Raw genomic sequence first — 15304 nt, forward strand, 5'->3', positions numbered from 1 at the left:
ATACGACGGAGGGGAACGGAATGTGTACTAGGTGGGGCCGTATCATAAGTCCGAAATTTTGGACTTAATGAGGCGTCGGACTTATGAGGCATAACATTTATTTATTTATTCCGTCTCATAGGTCCGACGCCTCATAAGTCCGACGCCTCATAAGTCCGACAACGGAAAAACGAGGCGTTTAATTTGTCGCACTTGCTACAAATTAAGCTATGATGCGTCGGACCTATGAGGCGTCGGACTTATGGGCCTCTATTTGGTTAGGGGATGCGATTTTGTCGGACGTATGAGGCGTCGGGCCTATGAGGCATCGGACTTATGAGCGGCCCCCCTGAAAACAATTAATGCAGAACACGCCTCAGGGGAAATGGACTTGGAAAATAAATTAGTTCTGCATGAGCTACTACGAGTAGGGCTGATGGATGAGGAACCAATATGAATTATTACAAGCCCCGTAGCTACGACATATGAGAAAGGGAGATATTTCATTAACCTGCGAACCGTACTCAAAAGCTTTCAAATCTGTAACACGTTATCGCTGATGGTTCTTCAATTTTTCGAGCCGTATCGAAGGATAACTTTAAATCATGTATTACCTAATAACATGAAAAGAACGATTGGTTAAAGCCACAACGGCGTCTTCGTTTCCAGTAATGGACGTGTATTTTTTTTGGGGGGGGGGGGGGGGCTGGGTCTGGCGCTTTCCATCAATTCCTGTCATTATATATGGACTTGACAGATAGCGGCAGATGCGAATAAAACGGGCTGTTGAGCACCTGATAGTCATTTTGTCATTGTGACACGAACGCTCGAAGGCGCATCATTAGAGACAATTCAATATGCTACACATTCTCATTCTCAGGCTGATTCTTATAGTCGAAGGTAAGTGTTGTAATCCTTTATATTATAAAAAGAAGAGAAGGAGGAGGTGAACTCTCGTCTATTCATACAAAATAGATGAAAACATCCTAATATGATTGCACATTTGCACTGTCAAAGTTGCGATTTTTGCCACATGTGGCAACATAATTAGGGGCAATCCTAACAGATGAATCAATGAAGCTTTCACCAATGATACTTCCATTGAAGTTGTCCTGTCCTTTATTTGCCCATCTTCTGGGAAACCTTCGACATTATTTTGGCCGGAAATGGGTAAAATGTAGAATCAAGGGTGGGGTGAGAAAGTGAAGGGGTTATACTAACTGAACATCATTCGACGTTAGAGGCACATTCATGATTCTTTTGTACCATATTTAGCACGTGTACGTTAAGTTGAAGTTCTGAAAATCATCCGACGTTAGGGGCACATTAATGATACTTTTGTTCCGTATTTTACCGTATTTAAGTTGAAGGTATTATTTTGATCTCGAGTCAATTATATTTTTCCCATTTCTTGTTCCTTGGGTGTGTTTTTTTTTTGATGGGGGGTGGAACTTTTCAGATGTAAACGGGCACAAGAAGTGTGAACTATAGTTGAGCATCAAGGGGCTACATCATCTAAAGAGACCCGGGACTTTGACTGTGTAATAGCTGGTCGGATAGACCACGTATTACGACCTAAATCTTATTATGTTTATAAATTGTAGTACAGGTATCCTGAAAATTGGCTGTTGGCTGGCTGAAGATAAAACCACTAAAAAGTAATAATACACGAACAAAACTTGAAACTACACCAATGTGGCAAAGACCTGCAAACTATCAGAGTGTCTTATTTTGTCTATTTTGTACCCAGTAGTTTCAGGTCAAGTTTTCCACCGGAATGACTGGGATGTCAGACTCTCGGGCGGACCGCATGGGTACGAGGGACGGCTGGAGATACGTCCACCAAACGATGTATGGGGCACCGTGTGCGACAAAAACATCAGCGTGTTGGCGATCGCCTGCCGTAGTTCGGTGGCGCTTGGCGTGTGCCTTCGCCTCGGGTACTTGGCCCCGTACAGCCTCAGTTTTGCTGGCGAGAGATTCGACAGGGCCGACCTACCGATTTGGTCTCAGGGTTTCGTGTGCACCGAGCAGGACGACCAGAATAACATCTCATGCTCACTGGCTACGTGGAATCGTCATCCGAGCAGCTGCGACCATAGCTCCGATGTGGCCCTAATCTGCATCTCAGGTAAACTGCTCGAAAAGTTATACTGACTATACTATCTTTACTCATTTAAATTAACATAACCTTACGGGTGGGGTTTACCGGGTACTTGCTTTGTTTTCCCCTTATCCCTCCACTTTAAATTAGTATCTGGGGTACCGTTTCACAAAGACCGGCTTATGGCGTACCAATGTTCCCCGTGTGAGAGTACCCCATGAAGTAGCTCTAGTACAAACAGTGAGATGAGACACCATTGAATGAGACACCTTTCCAAGATAAACCGTGTTCTCCATGGATTAACTATATAATCAACAAAATGTACGTCTCGTTCTCAACCCTTCATTGACTTTTATATCGGACCTTTTCCCTCGAACTTTGAATTTATTGAACATATTTCGCCATTGAAGACTGTGTCTGTTGTTTTCGTGTTACACCACGAAAATAATTGATCATTTTAATTATTCTCTTTCACACACACACACACACGCACACACACACCCACACACACACATCACTTTTGAATGAGGTATCGAACGAAAACAAAATCAGTTCTGGTGAAATAACAATTACTTCACAAAAAAGTTCATAATTATATTTTGCAGCCCGGTATTAATTCAGTCCTCGCAGGGGAGACTGGAAACCTGTCTATTCGCAGGTTAAATATGTTGGCGCGTAAACACGATCCAGATTGAGATCCTTGCTTTTTTTCTAGAAGGCTGCATCAGACGCCCCAAATTGCAAAAGACTATTTTTCCCGTTAAAATAAAACATTCAAATTGGAACTGCGTTAGGAGACAAAAATCTAATTTATTAAATAGCAAGGGTTGTCTTTGAATTTTGGTTGCAGATCAGTCCTATGCTCATAATAAGGTGACCCAAAAAAATGCAACCCTAAAACAAAACAAAAAAAATCGGTGGATTTTTACGTTTTGGGTATCAGATTAAAGCTGAGAGCTTTTTCTTTCAAATACTGAAAATATCATGAAAATAGCCCTTTGGGTTGCCGAGAAAATGCCAATTCTACCCATCCCTTTTTTTGAAGGCAAATGTTTTAGGGTTACATTTTTGGGTCACCCTGTTTACCTCACCAAAAAGCTCAGATCGGATTTGTACCATTTGTTTGTTCATTGTGATTCCCTTCCCGACAAAATAGTCGTATCCCTGAAGAAACTTGCCAAGGACCCGGTTTGCTTCTTTGGGTTTTTTTCACTTGTAGATAATCTTCGACTCGCTGGTGGCTGTTCTCCTCGCGAGGGGCGGGTGGAGTTGAACGTGGGCTCGGCAGGTTGGGTCGGGCTTTCGGGCCGTCAGCATCAGAACGAGTCCCATGTCGAAGCCGACCTGCACCAAGCTGATCTGATTTGCAAGCACCTAGGCTACCCGATAGCCCTCGGTCTGCACGGAACGTGCACAAACGGAACAGCGGACCCTACACTCCCTACGATAGAAGCGGATACTTGTGGACCTAGGGAGAGTTCACTGTCAGCGTGTTTAAAATCCGCACTGAAAAGTGGTTGCGAGAAAGGGACGCTGTCACATCGTGGCAGGCCTATAGAGGTCGTTTGTGCTTACGGTAGGTTTTTTTTTTTACTTAAGCAGTTGCATTTACGTACAAGCAATACATTTGCTCAAACAGTTTCGTTCATACACATCAACGCTGTACTATAAAGAAGAAAGAGTTTGTTCCTGCATTCGACAGGGGACGTTGAATAATAGAGGGCAATAGGGTCCACAATCTCCCAGAGGTCCTCAGTTCGGCGATGTGTACAAAACATATGGGAGGTCTTCCTAAAAAGTTACAGTACAAACAAAAGAGGGACAATAGGGAGTCCCCAATGCAGGCAAAAACACATTTGTGTGGGTGTGTGGGTTTGTTTATGGTGTTTATGTAGTATTATCGAGTTATTGAAGACAGGAGTCAATTCGAGCACGTCCTCGATTAGAAAAGGTGTGCAAAACAAACTTGAGCTGTTGCCAAAAAAAGTGACAGTATGAACACAAGATCGAGGAAGAGGAACAATGGAAAATCCTCAATAATTTCACAATAAACAAACGTGTGCCAACCTTGTCACATATTTGTGTGGACCTGAAAACAGAACAGCTCCAAGCAATGCAGTTGTGCAAACCTTCTGTGGACTAAAACGGTTCACACAAGCTTTTTCCCTCTCTAGAAAACATGTTTAGATGCATGTTTGGGATAGGGTTATGTGTCGCAAAATGAAGAAGAACACTCTAGGTAAATCATGGCTAGAAACATTGTGTTGAAAGAGTAGTATTCACAGTGCGAATCGCGGGCGAAGCGAAGCCTCGTTTTCTGATCACCTCAAACAATCACTTTTGAATATAATGCTGTGACGATGTCCTTTTGGTTGTTCTTGTGAAATGCTTATTAACATCCTCACGTTTGGTTCGCATACAGATAATGAAATCGTTGTCAGTACCAACAGCATATTGCACCGTCTGGACTTCGACGTCCGCCTCGCCGACGGCCCCTCGCGTCTTGTTGGATTGGTGGAGATGCAATACAACGAGACCGGCTGGGGTCCCGCCTGTCTGTACGAAGAACCCGTACTTATTATCGATTTCCTAGCCACAGCGGTTTGTAAGCGAATTGGCTCGGAATGCTCTATTGAATTCAATCTGGTATCGCCTGACGATGACCCGAGCCGGGGCGCGGGCATTGAGTACCTCTTGAGGGAGGGGCCCGACAGTCAAAGGCACTGGCTGAGGTTAAATGAGAAATGCAGGCAACTTGGTGGACGCTACCTGAATGTCGCTTGCAGTCTAGGTTGGTATAGCTAGTGAATTCATCATCAGTCTCATCTATTTGACTCGTTGTTGTTGTGCACCTGTGGACACGTAAACGTATGGAATAGGTTCGTTGAGCAATGGCCAGCCTCTGAATCATGAATTCTGAATCTTTCCTGAGAATTAAATGATATTCAAAGAACGTTATGCGTGATAACAGTCGGATGTTTTGAATCAATGTAAATGGTTCGATATTAAATTCAACATAAATTTCGGAATTTGAGTGGTTGTTGTACACCTGTGGACGAGTACTATTGTCCCATAGATTTAATGGCCAGGCCTCCCCTCCAAATCATGAATTCTGAATCTTTCAGGAGAATTAACTGATATTTAAAGAAACAGAATAAACCGAAAGTTATGCCTGATGGAAAAAAATTCTGATGTTATGAATCGCTGTCAATGGTTCAATTCTGTTTCTAATATTATGCGCCTATCAATTGTTTCCACTACCCCTCCCCCTTCCCCGGCTTCCCCACCCAAGACGTGGGGATTGTCACTTTTGAAGGCATTTGACAGGCGCACTAGTGTGATAAGTGTATTTTGTTTTCTGCCTACAGATATAACATCACATGGCGTGACAGTAAACGCATTTCCAAACCAGACCTGCATCGGGCGTTGCGGTGAGTCGTCATCCCCAGTCCAGTGTGGCTGTGACGCAATGTGTCATACGTTTCAGGATTGTTGTTATGACGTCACTTCCGAGTGTCCGACATCCACGGAGGGGGAGGGCAGAAACCTGACCGGGCAGGACTTGGGTCTCACGTCACTATTGGACAGTTCCCAGTTCTACCAGTGCTTGCGCGTAAGTTCCAATCAAAGCTCTGCATATCACCTCGTGAGTCGGTGCCCCGACTCGTGGGCAGCCGATGACGTCATCACAAGCCAATGCCACCTCTCCTCCAACGTGTATCCTGTTCTTTACCAACCGCTTGGAGTTCCCTTCAAGAATGTGGAGTGTGCGTACTGTCACGGAGCTGCGGTCCCTCCAGGCGATGGTATCGCAGGCACCGATGCACTAGGCGACTCGTTGGTCCCCATACCAGCATCTGGTTACGATAGCACCTTGCGTCCTTGCACCTCGCTTGTAAGTACATGCCTATCGACAAAAGCGTTTTTCGCATGTATGGCCTACATGGCACCAGACACTAAGTATAAAAACCCGCACTGCGGACTGTGCAACGAGTTTCCAGCGTACCGTGGAGTGTGTTATAAAAATGGCCGTATAACTTCTCTCCAGGTTATGCTCAAGGGGGAAGTACCAATTATTTCCCCCATCAAACCCCAGCCCGTATATTATGTCAGCGATAGAGTGGATCCAGCAAAATTTCGCAAAGGCAGACACGAGGTAAGCTTAGGAGTCACTACCAGAATTGGTGCTCTTGAGACCTTTTGGAACTCATCTTCTGGTATTGACTCTGCGACATGTCTATTAAACAGGATCGCCTATTCCGATCTCAAACTGGCTCTGCACTTCCCTTCATCTGTTTTGGATTGGGACTTCGTCAAAGAAACCAACGTAGTCACCATAGCAACCTGGTCTCTGGAATACACGGGTCAACTTGAAGAGGAGTTGGACGACATCTTGATCCAAGATGGCTACCCGTCCGGGGTCAATTGGGCGGATCGTTGCGGTCTTGCTCAGGTCCTGCTCATCGAGAAATCTGATCTGGAGAACCCAGCACAGACAACTAACAAGAGCAGCAGCGAGAGCACGGAATGCTACGAAATCGACCAGATGAACTCCACGTTGGTCAACATTAGCGAAGAGATATTCGTCTACGTCGTTCCTGTCGGAGCATTAATTAGACCCGCCAATGCAACGATAACTATAAGGTACGGCACCCAGGCAGAACGTACTGAGAAATTCAAGCTCTTCAGGTACTGTGGAACAAGAGCGAACAGCATAACTTGCGAGACTCGGGATGAAAATAATGAGAATGGTCGTAACCCAGATTTGCCTGACGTGACTCTACCAAGTGGTGAAAAACTTGTATGCTTCTCTGACAACCTGATACTGACCAAACAGGATCGCGTTTCCTTCGAGGACCCCGCCCAGGTTCTCAATGTAGTGGGATTCAGTTTGTCTATGGCCGGCCTGATGGCGACCCTGGTTACTTACAGCGTTTTCCCAACTCTCAGAAATGTTCCCGGTCTGGCCATCATGAGCTTGTCTCTTGCCATCTTGGTCGGCCAACTGTCGGCGATCCTCTCCACGGTTGTTGTGGATCCTGCTAACGAGGCTATCTGCACCGCCGTGGCAGTCACCAGTCACTACGTCTGGCTCGCTGTTTTCGCCTGGATGGCGGCCATGTCATGGGACTTGATGCGGACCTTCACCAGCACCACGTCGGCAATGACGGCCGGCGGCAAGGGTAGGTTCCTCCGCCTGAGCTTGTTCGGTTGGGGAGCACCCATGTTGATTGTCATTCCTAACCTGGCCCTACACTTCTGCGACTGCACCCGTCTGGTTTTTCGCTACGGTGGTCGGTTGGCCTGCTGGCTGGCAGGCCGTGGGTCTTCGCTCCTCATGTTCTGCGTGCCGATCGTGCTGTGTATTTGCTTTAACGTGGGTTGCTTCGCTTGGACCATCCGAGGCATCCGAGCCAGTAAGAAAGCTTCGACCATGGTGAGCAGGAACACATCGAGGGTGCAGGCCGTGTGGCAGGAGCTAGTTGTCTACGCAAAGGTATTGAAAGCTCCACTATCTAGACCGCTATATTGTTTAATTAATATTCATAAACTCGAAAATGATTTTTAATGATGATCTTTTGCTCTGACCAGTTTAAAATGGTCAGAAATTTCCTCAGATCGCACCACAGAGGATCTAGATTCCAAAATGTTTTGGGGCCCTTAAGCCCACGAACCCCACGCCATTAAGGCTTCGCGCTTCGTGCTGGCATTGGTTCTGATCAAGGTATGTCCCCCCCCCCTCACTTTTGAGAAGCGATTGATGCCCTTGGGCCCATGTCATACTCTAGTAAATCGGTGAATTTGGTCACTGAAAATAATTATAACTCAATATCCACGAGCCAGGTTAAATTTTGATGTAGACATTTTTCTAATCGCATTACTCCAACAGATATCAAGTTTGATGAGTTTTGCTTGGATCCTGGGATTCGTAGCCGTGGCAACGGAACTGACCGTATTCTGGTATCTGTTCATCATCTTTTGCTCGCTTCAGGGCGTCTTCGTGTTCTTGGCCTTTGCTTTTAGTCGCCAGGTGAGGGCGCTGTGGAGGGAAAAGCTGAGTCGACCGGCTGGGACGGCAGGAAGTGGCACATCCACTATGTGCAAGCCGTCGTCACATGTCATGAAAACCACCACTGGGAACACCGGTACCATGGTGTAAAACCACTGCCAAAGAGAGGCTACAGGTTAACTAGTGGTCGGTTCGCGACGTGCCTACCGCATGCGCACTAGTACTGAAGTTGAAGTGCGAAGGACTCTAGCCGACATATTATCATGTCAACGACCGTTCAAATATGGCAGTCGCAAAATTGTTCAACACTTGTTGTTTCTCTTTATTTACACAAAAAATAGTAATTGTGTATAGTTAAGGACATCTTACATAATCGCCAATATTATTTTGCCTAAACAATGGTGATAAAAGTGACTAAATCGTAAACTAACATGGAAAGAATGCGCGATGAAAATGAAATTTAGTGCTCGCAGTTTTGCTTTCCGCCATTTTTGTTGATAGTTGGTCCCCTCTGCACTATGCCTTGGAAATTGCTATTAATAACCAGCTATAAATCGTTGCGCGACCAGCCGCGGTAGGCTGGTTCAAATAGTCGACAAGCGTAGTCGACTATCGTCGACCAGACAGAGTTAGAGTTAAGTTTTTCCATGAAATTCTTTCCAAAAAAATAGACAGAGCTGTTTTTTTTAACACCCCCAAGGGCGGATCCAGGGGGGGGGGGGCAAAGGGGGCCATGCCCCCCCCCCAAATGAAACCAGTTTTTTTTTTATGTGACATCGCAATAAAGGCAGGCAATGAGTACACCACCATCTTTTCCTCAAAAAAACATTGGTTAAAGTGGTCAGAAATTGCCTCAGATCGCACCACAGAGCATCTAGAATCCAAATTTTGTTCGGGGCCCTTAATTAAGCGGGCCCCGAACCCCACGCCGTAATTTTTTTGACCCACTTTTTTGGGGGACCAAAATTTTTTTTGGCCCCCCCCAAAAAAATTGTGTTCTGGATCCGCCCTTGAACACCCCCCCCCCGGATCCGCGCCTGTATTGGTCAACAATAGTTCTTGCGTGAACTTGCCCCATGCTGCATTAATTGCTGTTGCATATATTTGATTTTGTCAAGCAACCGAGGGCGCTGTTTATGAAAGCCATTATTCAGACTGTTGCACAAATACGTTGAATTCGCAAAGAGAAAGCGAAAATTTTTGGAAATTTCGCGGAAAAGTATCAAAAACCTGCCAGATTTGGGGGGCGGGGAAATAAGGAAAAATTAGGGCACTTAAAAACACAGACCTTCTCAGGTACAGAGTGTCACAGCAAGGTTATTTTTATTAGGAAAAAGGGCACTCGATCGCCCATCCGTGCTGAAAGGTAGAAAGGAATTTTTTCACCGATAACCCGGCCTCCGTAAAATCAAAAAGCGGAAGGGGGGTTGGACACCATCTTAATTGCAAACGAGGCGCTGTTCAAACCTGACGATCATATAGCACAATCTGAAAATAGGTGGCGCTTTTCATGGCGGCACAATTGCCGACGTTCACGCGACATGCCAAAAACAAAAATGCCACTCGTTAAGGGCACCCGTGAAAAAAGGCACTTGTGAAAAGGGCTTTACAAAAAACTTGGTTTGGGTTGGAGGTTGTGGGGGGGGGGGGGTTAAATACCGCCCTTAACCCCCGCCCCCCTCCCCCTCCCCGGCTACGCCACTGGTACCACTCATTTGAAATTAATATAAGATCACGTATGCCGCTGTATATAAATCGTATGGCTGTTGGAGTATTGGAAGCAACAACCAACATTTTCTCATCTTCACTGCTGTTTTAACTCTTGTGGCTTGTAAATACGGCGATTAAAGACTACACAATAGAAACAACATTTGCCTAAATGGTGCCACTGCGGTGTGGCGTTGAGGTTAAAATAGGTGATTATTTGGTACAATTTACCTTGCCTATTTTTAGTTTTAGTGGTACACCACAGAACAGGGAAAAACTGTTTCCTTGATGGTAGTACCAATCAGTGTTTTCTTTCGGTTTCGATGGTTAACGCTTTCCTTTTCACATCCTCACATCGGGGAAAAAGCTGTTTTTGTTAACGTGGTATCTACAGTCTGTCTATTGTGAGGTAGGCCTACAGGGTGGCATTGTTAAGGCCTCTATAATGTACTTCCTCAAACCTACATGTCTTTGTGCCTTTTCTTTTAAATATGCCCAGTGGTTTTTTGTTTCTTAGTTGAGTCTTGGAGTATTTCCTACATACGTCATATTCAATCTGAAAAATCCCTTTTCTACCTTAAGCTTAAGAGCCTACTTGATCAAATCCGCCAGAAAATGGAAGGCTCAATAAAAGTAGCGGTTCTGACGTCATCTTTGCGTGGGCTCAAGAAATAAATACCCCCCCCCCTAAAAAAAGGTAAATATTCATTTCTTTTCCTCATAGAGTAATCGGGCAAATATCTATTAAGGCAGGCTATTTTATTAAAATTTAGGAATTCGAGTCAGTTTATCAAGTCAAAACACGTAACAGACTGTTGAAAACAAACAAGTTCCGACATACTAACTTATCATACCATATTAAGTCATTCCATTATGATAGCGATTTTTTGGTGTTGCTCCAAAACAACTCTTTAAATTATTTCGTCTTTCTCTGTCAATACATTTTAATTATATACATGTATACCGATTCATATAAAAAACGGCATGTTCGTATTTGATATGTTTCCAAACATACCACGGATTAACGAAAAACAACAGTTTATTCAGTTATTATATTCAATTTCAATATTAAATGTGTAACTTTCATGCCATTCAATTTGAACAACAATCGCATTACAATTTACGTGCTATGCTGTAGTATATCACAAGCTATTCATAAAATGTGAAATCAATATTGCATTTTGCCCTGCAACTTATTTTTATGAACACTGTATACTCACAGTATACAAATCACCAAAAATAAATCACGAACAAAAAATTCGAGTCCCACTTGAGTAATGTGTGAAATTTTCCTCACAATCACTCGAGGTGGGTTGAGTTTATTACAAAATACGTGGCCCAAGGGCAAAACCCAATACTGATTTTATATTACAAGCGTCTGTTTTCGACATTTTATTGTTGAATAGACGTTTGGTCATTGGCGTAGGTTTTTGAAGGCCTACGGTTAATACACAACTGGCACACAAAGGCTATAGAAGAAATATTAATCCTATATAGAACAAACACCATTATGGAACCATACCCTCACGGACGGAAGGAAAAGCAACCCGGTCCACCCTGTGTGTTTGGAGCACACCCAACTGAAACAACCCGGACAGCACCATGACGACCTCCAACCCTCCAGCCTGGCTCTTGGGTCAGGCCCATGTGTTCACACGCGCTTCCTCGGCCTTCCCCGGCCGGGTAAAGCTATCAGATGGTCGTGTCAGATTGTTCAGGGAAGTTCTCGGTTCCGTCTGTGGTGTCTGATACTGCATAGACCTCATCTTGACAATGTAAATGTTGTGATATCCCATTCCCGGTAATGAGCTCGGGTTAGATCTCGTGGTATGTGCATGCAGTTCGAATGAGAATGTTTCTGGGGAAAACCCGGTTCGTTGCGTTCGTCGTCTTCTCCAAATAAGACCCTCGGATTTTTGGTGTTTGCGTTTACCATTTCGTCGAATGTCAGGTGATTTTGTTTTTCTCCGGACGATACGAACACCGTGCCATAAACGTATCTAACAGTGTGATGTTAAAATCGTGTACTCCATACTCCAGCGTTCTATCACATTCTCCAAAGCCGATGCAACTTCACCCAGCTCCGCGCCCACATGTGCTATAGGAGTCTTTCAATCACAAGACAGTCTGCTCTACCAACTACGTAATCTGGAGCCAGGCTCAAAGATCGGCCGAGATCGGATTTTCTCGGAAAAGAGGGATCAATAACACAATTCTAATACCTCCTAATCACGTCTCATGCACCTGTCAACTTAACGTTTAGCTCCGGAACATCGTAAAATAACATTATCCAAATAACCCTTTAGAACGTCTTAATTAGGCGTGCCAAGTTTGACGAACTGAAACCTCTTCGGTGAAGAACACTACACCCAAATCAAGAACAGTGATTCTACAACTAAAATGTATCTGGCAAGGTTTGTCTTGGCGACGTGTCTACCCCTATGGTGGTGTGCGACAGGTGAATTACTATGCACCTCCGCTACATCTCACGGCAGAGGACTGATAACTCAGGGCACCTATGTCACCTTGAACTGCAGCTGGGCAAGTGTGGATGAAGACGTCGACAACAGCAATCTCAACTGGTACCGAATCGATTCTGGTGAAGAAATGAGCCCGATATCCGCTCAAAACGGCGAGGCGATATGGAGAATGGCAGGGCTGGACAACGGCGTTGAGTTTCTCTGCGTTGGACAGAATAGCACATCGGGTGACGTGTCTACCTGCACTCTCATGCCTCTTGTGGTGCCTCCTACTGTGTCCGTTGAGAACCTCGGTGGCGCTTTCGTCCTGGGGAAGGAGGCGTCTCTAATCTGCAAAGCGGAGGGTCTGCCCTCGATCGATCGCTACCATTGGTATGTAGACGGCCTGGAGGATGAGGGTCTAGGGAGTAGACTCAGACGATCAGAGGACGGTAAGATTGTCACGATTGAGAGATTGATGATATCGGATGACGGTAGCGTGATTACGTGTGAGGCTTACATACCGTCAGGTCTGAAAGCAAGCGCTAACTTGACAATCGATCTAGACGAGCCGTCTGTTGACGAGGGTGGCTCAGTGTCCAGCCTGTGGATTTTCATTGCGTGTGCCGCGGCTGGTGGCATCCCTGTGATCGTGTTGATCGTGGTCTGCCTGGCCTGGTGCCTCCATAAGGCGCGCTCCAGAGCTAGACGTAAGCGATCCAAGAAGCGCAGCCAGTCCCGCCGGCACATCGTGCTGAACGAGGAGCAGAACGAGGTTCACGAGTCACCGATCGCCGAGACCACCCTGAACGAGCGGCAGGAGAACGGGCTGACCAGTAACTCCTCGCGAGCAGCAGCAAACGACGATGAAGACGACGGCACCAATCCGCCGCCTCACAAGCCGGCACCCCCGCCGCCTCTAGATCTGCATCTGGACCCCGACAGCACCTACGTCAACACCCCGGCGCCGACGTCGGCTGCAACCCTGCCGATGCTCGGACATCGCCCCACATCCCCGCCTTACTACTCCACCCCCAGGTCGTCCCACCAACGGAAGAAGACGGAATACGAGAACGTGGCCAGCCCAAACGAAGATGACAACGGCCATCCAAATGATCACACGGAGCCACGGGCTGATGTGTACGAGAACGTTGCGCCCTCCCTCCCTTCCCGTCCGCTGTCGCCCAAGCCCACGTTGGGCCACACGGCGTCATTGCCCGACTTTCTCACGTGAATTTCATGCAACTTGCCCGCACAACTGAAGCTTCGTTGCCGGTCTCCTAGAGAAAAGGGCGCCCAATATTATCGTACCCATACACGATTAAAAAACTACAATACTATTAGCAATTTAGAATTTTGTATAAACGTATGTCGGCCTATAAATTGCCAACTACTCTGAGATACACTTCCGCTCATTTTTGAATAGCATTGTTAGCAATACTCAACCAAGGATGCCAAAATATTGCCCAAGAAAATACAGCATTACATATAGGAAATAAGTACGAAACAAATTACCTCACGCCTGAAACAAATAGTTATCAGGGTAGTTTGTGAATAATATACTTTCGAGACAGTAAAAACTCGAGATAATCGGTCATTATACTTGTGTGAAAGTGACAATTGTCATATGCCTACTGGTGGTAGATCCTGAAATTGGCCCAGTACACAGCAAACCCAAAATTGTATCATTCAAAGTCAGGCTACTAAGGAGGTAACCTGCGCGATACTGATTTAGCAAAATTGAGATAACAAAAAAACTTGGTTGAATAATGTAGAATATTTACATTTTCCTCAAAAATCTTTCACAATTTCGAAGTCGGATTTGGGAATGAACTAAAACGTTTGGACTTGTCATTTCGAGCTGTTAGTCTCCGACAAGCTCACAATAGAATATGAATGTTGGGTACATGTATATTATAATTACAAAGAGTAAAGGAGAAAAGAATAATCACAGATAGGCCTCGATGTAATTCTTTTCCCGCTACAAGTTCGCACTTTGAGACAATCAAAAGGTTCCTTCGATTGTATTTTACACATGTGTTTCTATATTCCGACTGCTTATAATTTGCCGATTAGTTCTTCCTTTGTACATTTTAAGTATATATTTGTATACCTTTTAATTTATTTGTAATGCTCTGTAGTATGGCAGTTACAGAACCGGTATGGCTTTTCTTACCGAAATAATTCACGACTTTTTTTTAGAGGCATATAGGGTCATTTGCTTTTTCATGTATTTTGTTCGTTTCAAATAACAACACTCAAAATCTAAAGAATATTCAAAACGTTACCTGTTGAAGTTTCAGACCCCAGTGAAAAACCATGCACAACCTTTAGATCACGAAACACGATTTCGTTTATGGAACTCATTTTTCAAAAAATTCAGTCAATTTACTGATGGTTGGAAACCATGTACATTTCTTGATTTCTTCTAAATGACAGCAAGCCAGATGGAATAATTTCACGGGGCGTTTCGTACCAGTACGATCATCAATCCAAGTAGGCCTATGATAAACATTATCAAGTATGATAATCATTCGGTGGGTTACTTTTGGGATAATTGAAAATGACCCCATAATTATGTCTTTAATAAATAATCTTTAAATAAAGAATATCAGCTCCAAGCTCCGAGTTGAAAATGAACTGGAGTTGAAATGCTATATAAAATGTATAATATATCATGTAATTATATAGTGATACTTTATATGAGATTATAGATGTGTCAATAGAGAGCTTTCGAATTATTCAAGTTATAAAATGTATATGTTAATCTTGATAACGATGTCTGTTGAAAACGAAAGCAAAACCGTTACGCGACTCGATCCACAATCATGGGTTGGGCAAGGGAACTTTCATTTTAATTTGTTAGTTATCCAATAATCACATTGCAATTAAAGGTAGAGTAAATCATTTGCCATTTGTGCATTTTTGTTTCGTTTGACAACAGCATTCTATGATCTCGATTTCAATTCAAAAGTTGCCAAGTCATGTTTTGAATTGCGCCCGAAATCTGCGTCGGGGACATGTTCTCATTCAGCTGATTCAGTG

General features: G+C 44.5%; 2 protein-coding genes across 2 annotated transcripts; both read left to right on the forward strand.

Moving 5' to 3' along the window:
• Positions 1-836: 836 nt before the first annotated feature.
• LOC119723204 lies at positions 837-8555 on the forward strand. Its single transcript, XM_038193765.1, has 6 exons — positions 837-879; positions 1733-2110; positions 3303-3659; positions 4506-4874; positions 5452-7580; positions 7974-8555. The coding sequence occupies exons 1-6, from the start codon at positions 837-839 to the stop codon at positions 8241-8243; spliced, it is 3546 nt and encodes a 1181-aa protein (XP_038049693.1). The 3' UTR covers positions 8244-8555.
• Positions 8556-11226: 2671 nt separating this feature from the next.
• On the forward strand, positions 11227-14556 carry LOC119722759. The gene has a single exon (XM_038193062.1). The coding sequence runs from the start codon at positions 12201-12203 to the stop codon at positions 13491-13493; it is 1293 nt and encodes a 430-aa protein (XP_038048990.1). The 5' UTR covers positions 11227-12200; the 3' UTR covers positions 13494-14556.
• Positions 14557-15304: the final 748 nt, after the last annotated feature.

The sequence above is a fragment of the Patiria miniata genome, unplaced genomic scaffold (genome assembly GCF_015706575.1).
Source record: "Patiria miniata isolate m_02_andy unplaced genomic scaffold, ASM1570657v1 HiC_scaffold_16, whole genome shotgun sequence".
In the NCBI taxonomy this organism is placed as follows: domain Eukaryota; kingdom Metazoa; phylum Echinodermata; class Asteroidea; order Valvatida; family Asterinidae; genus Patiria; species Patiria miniata.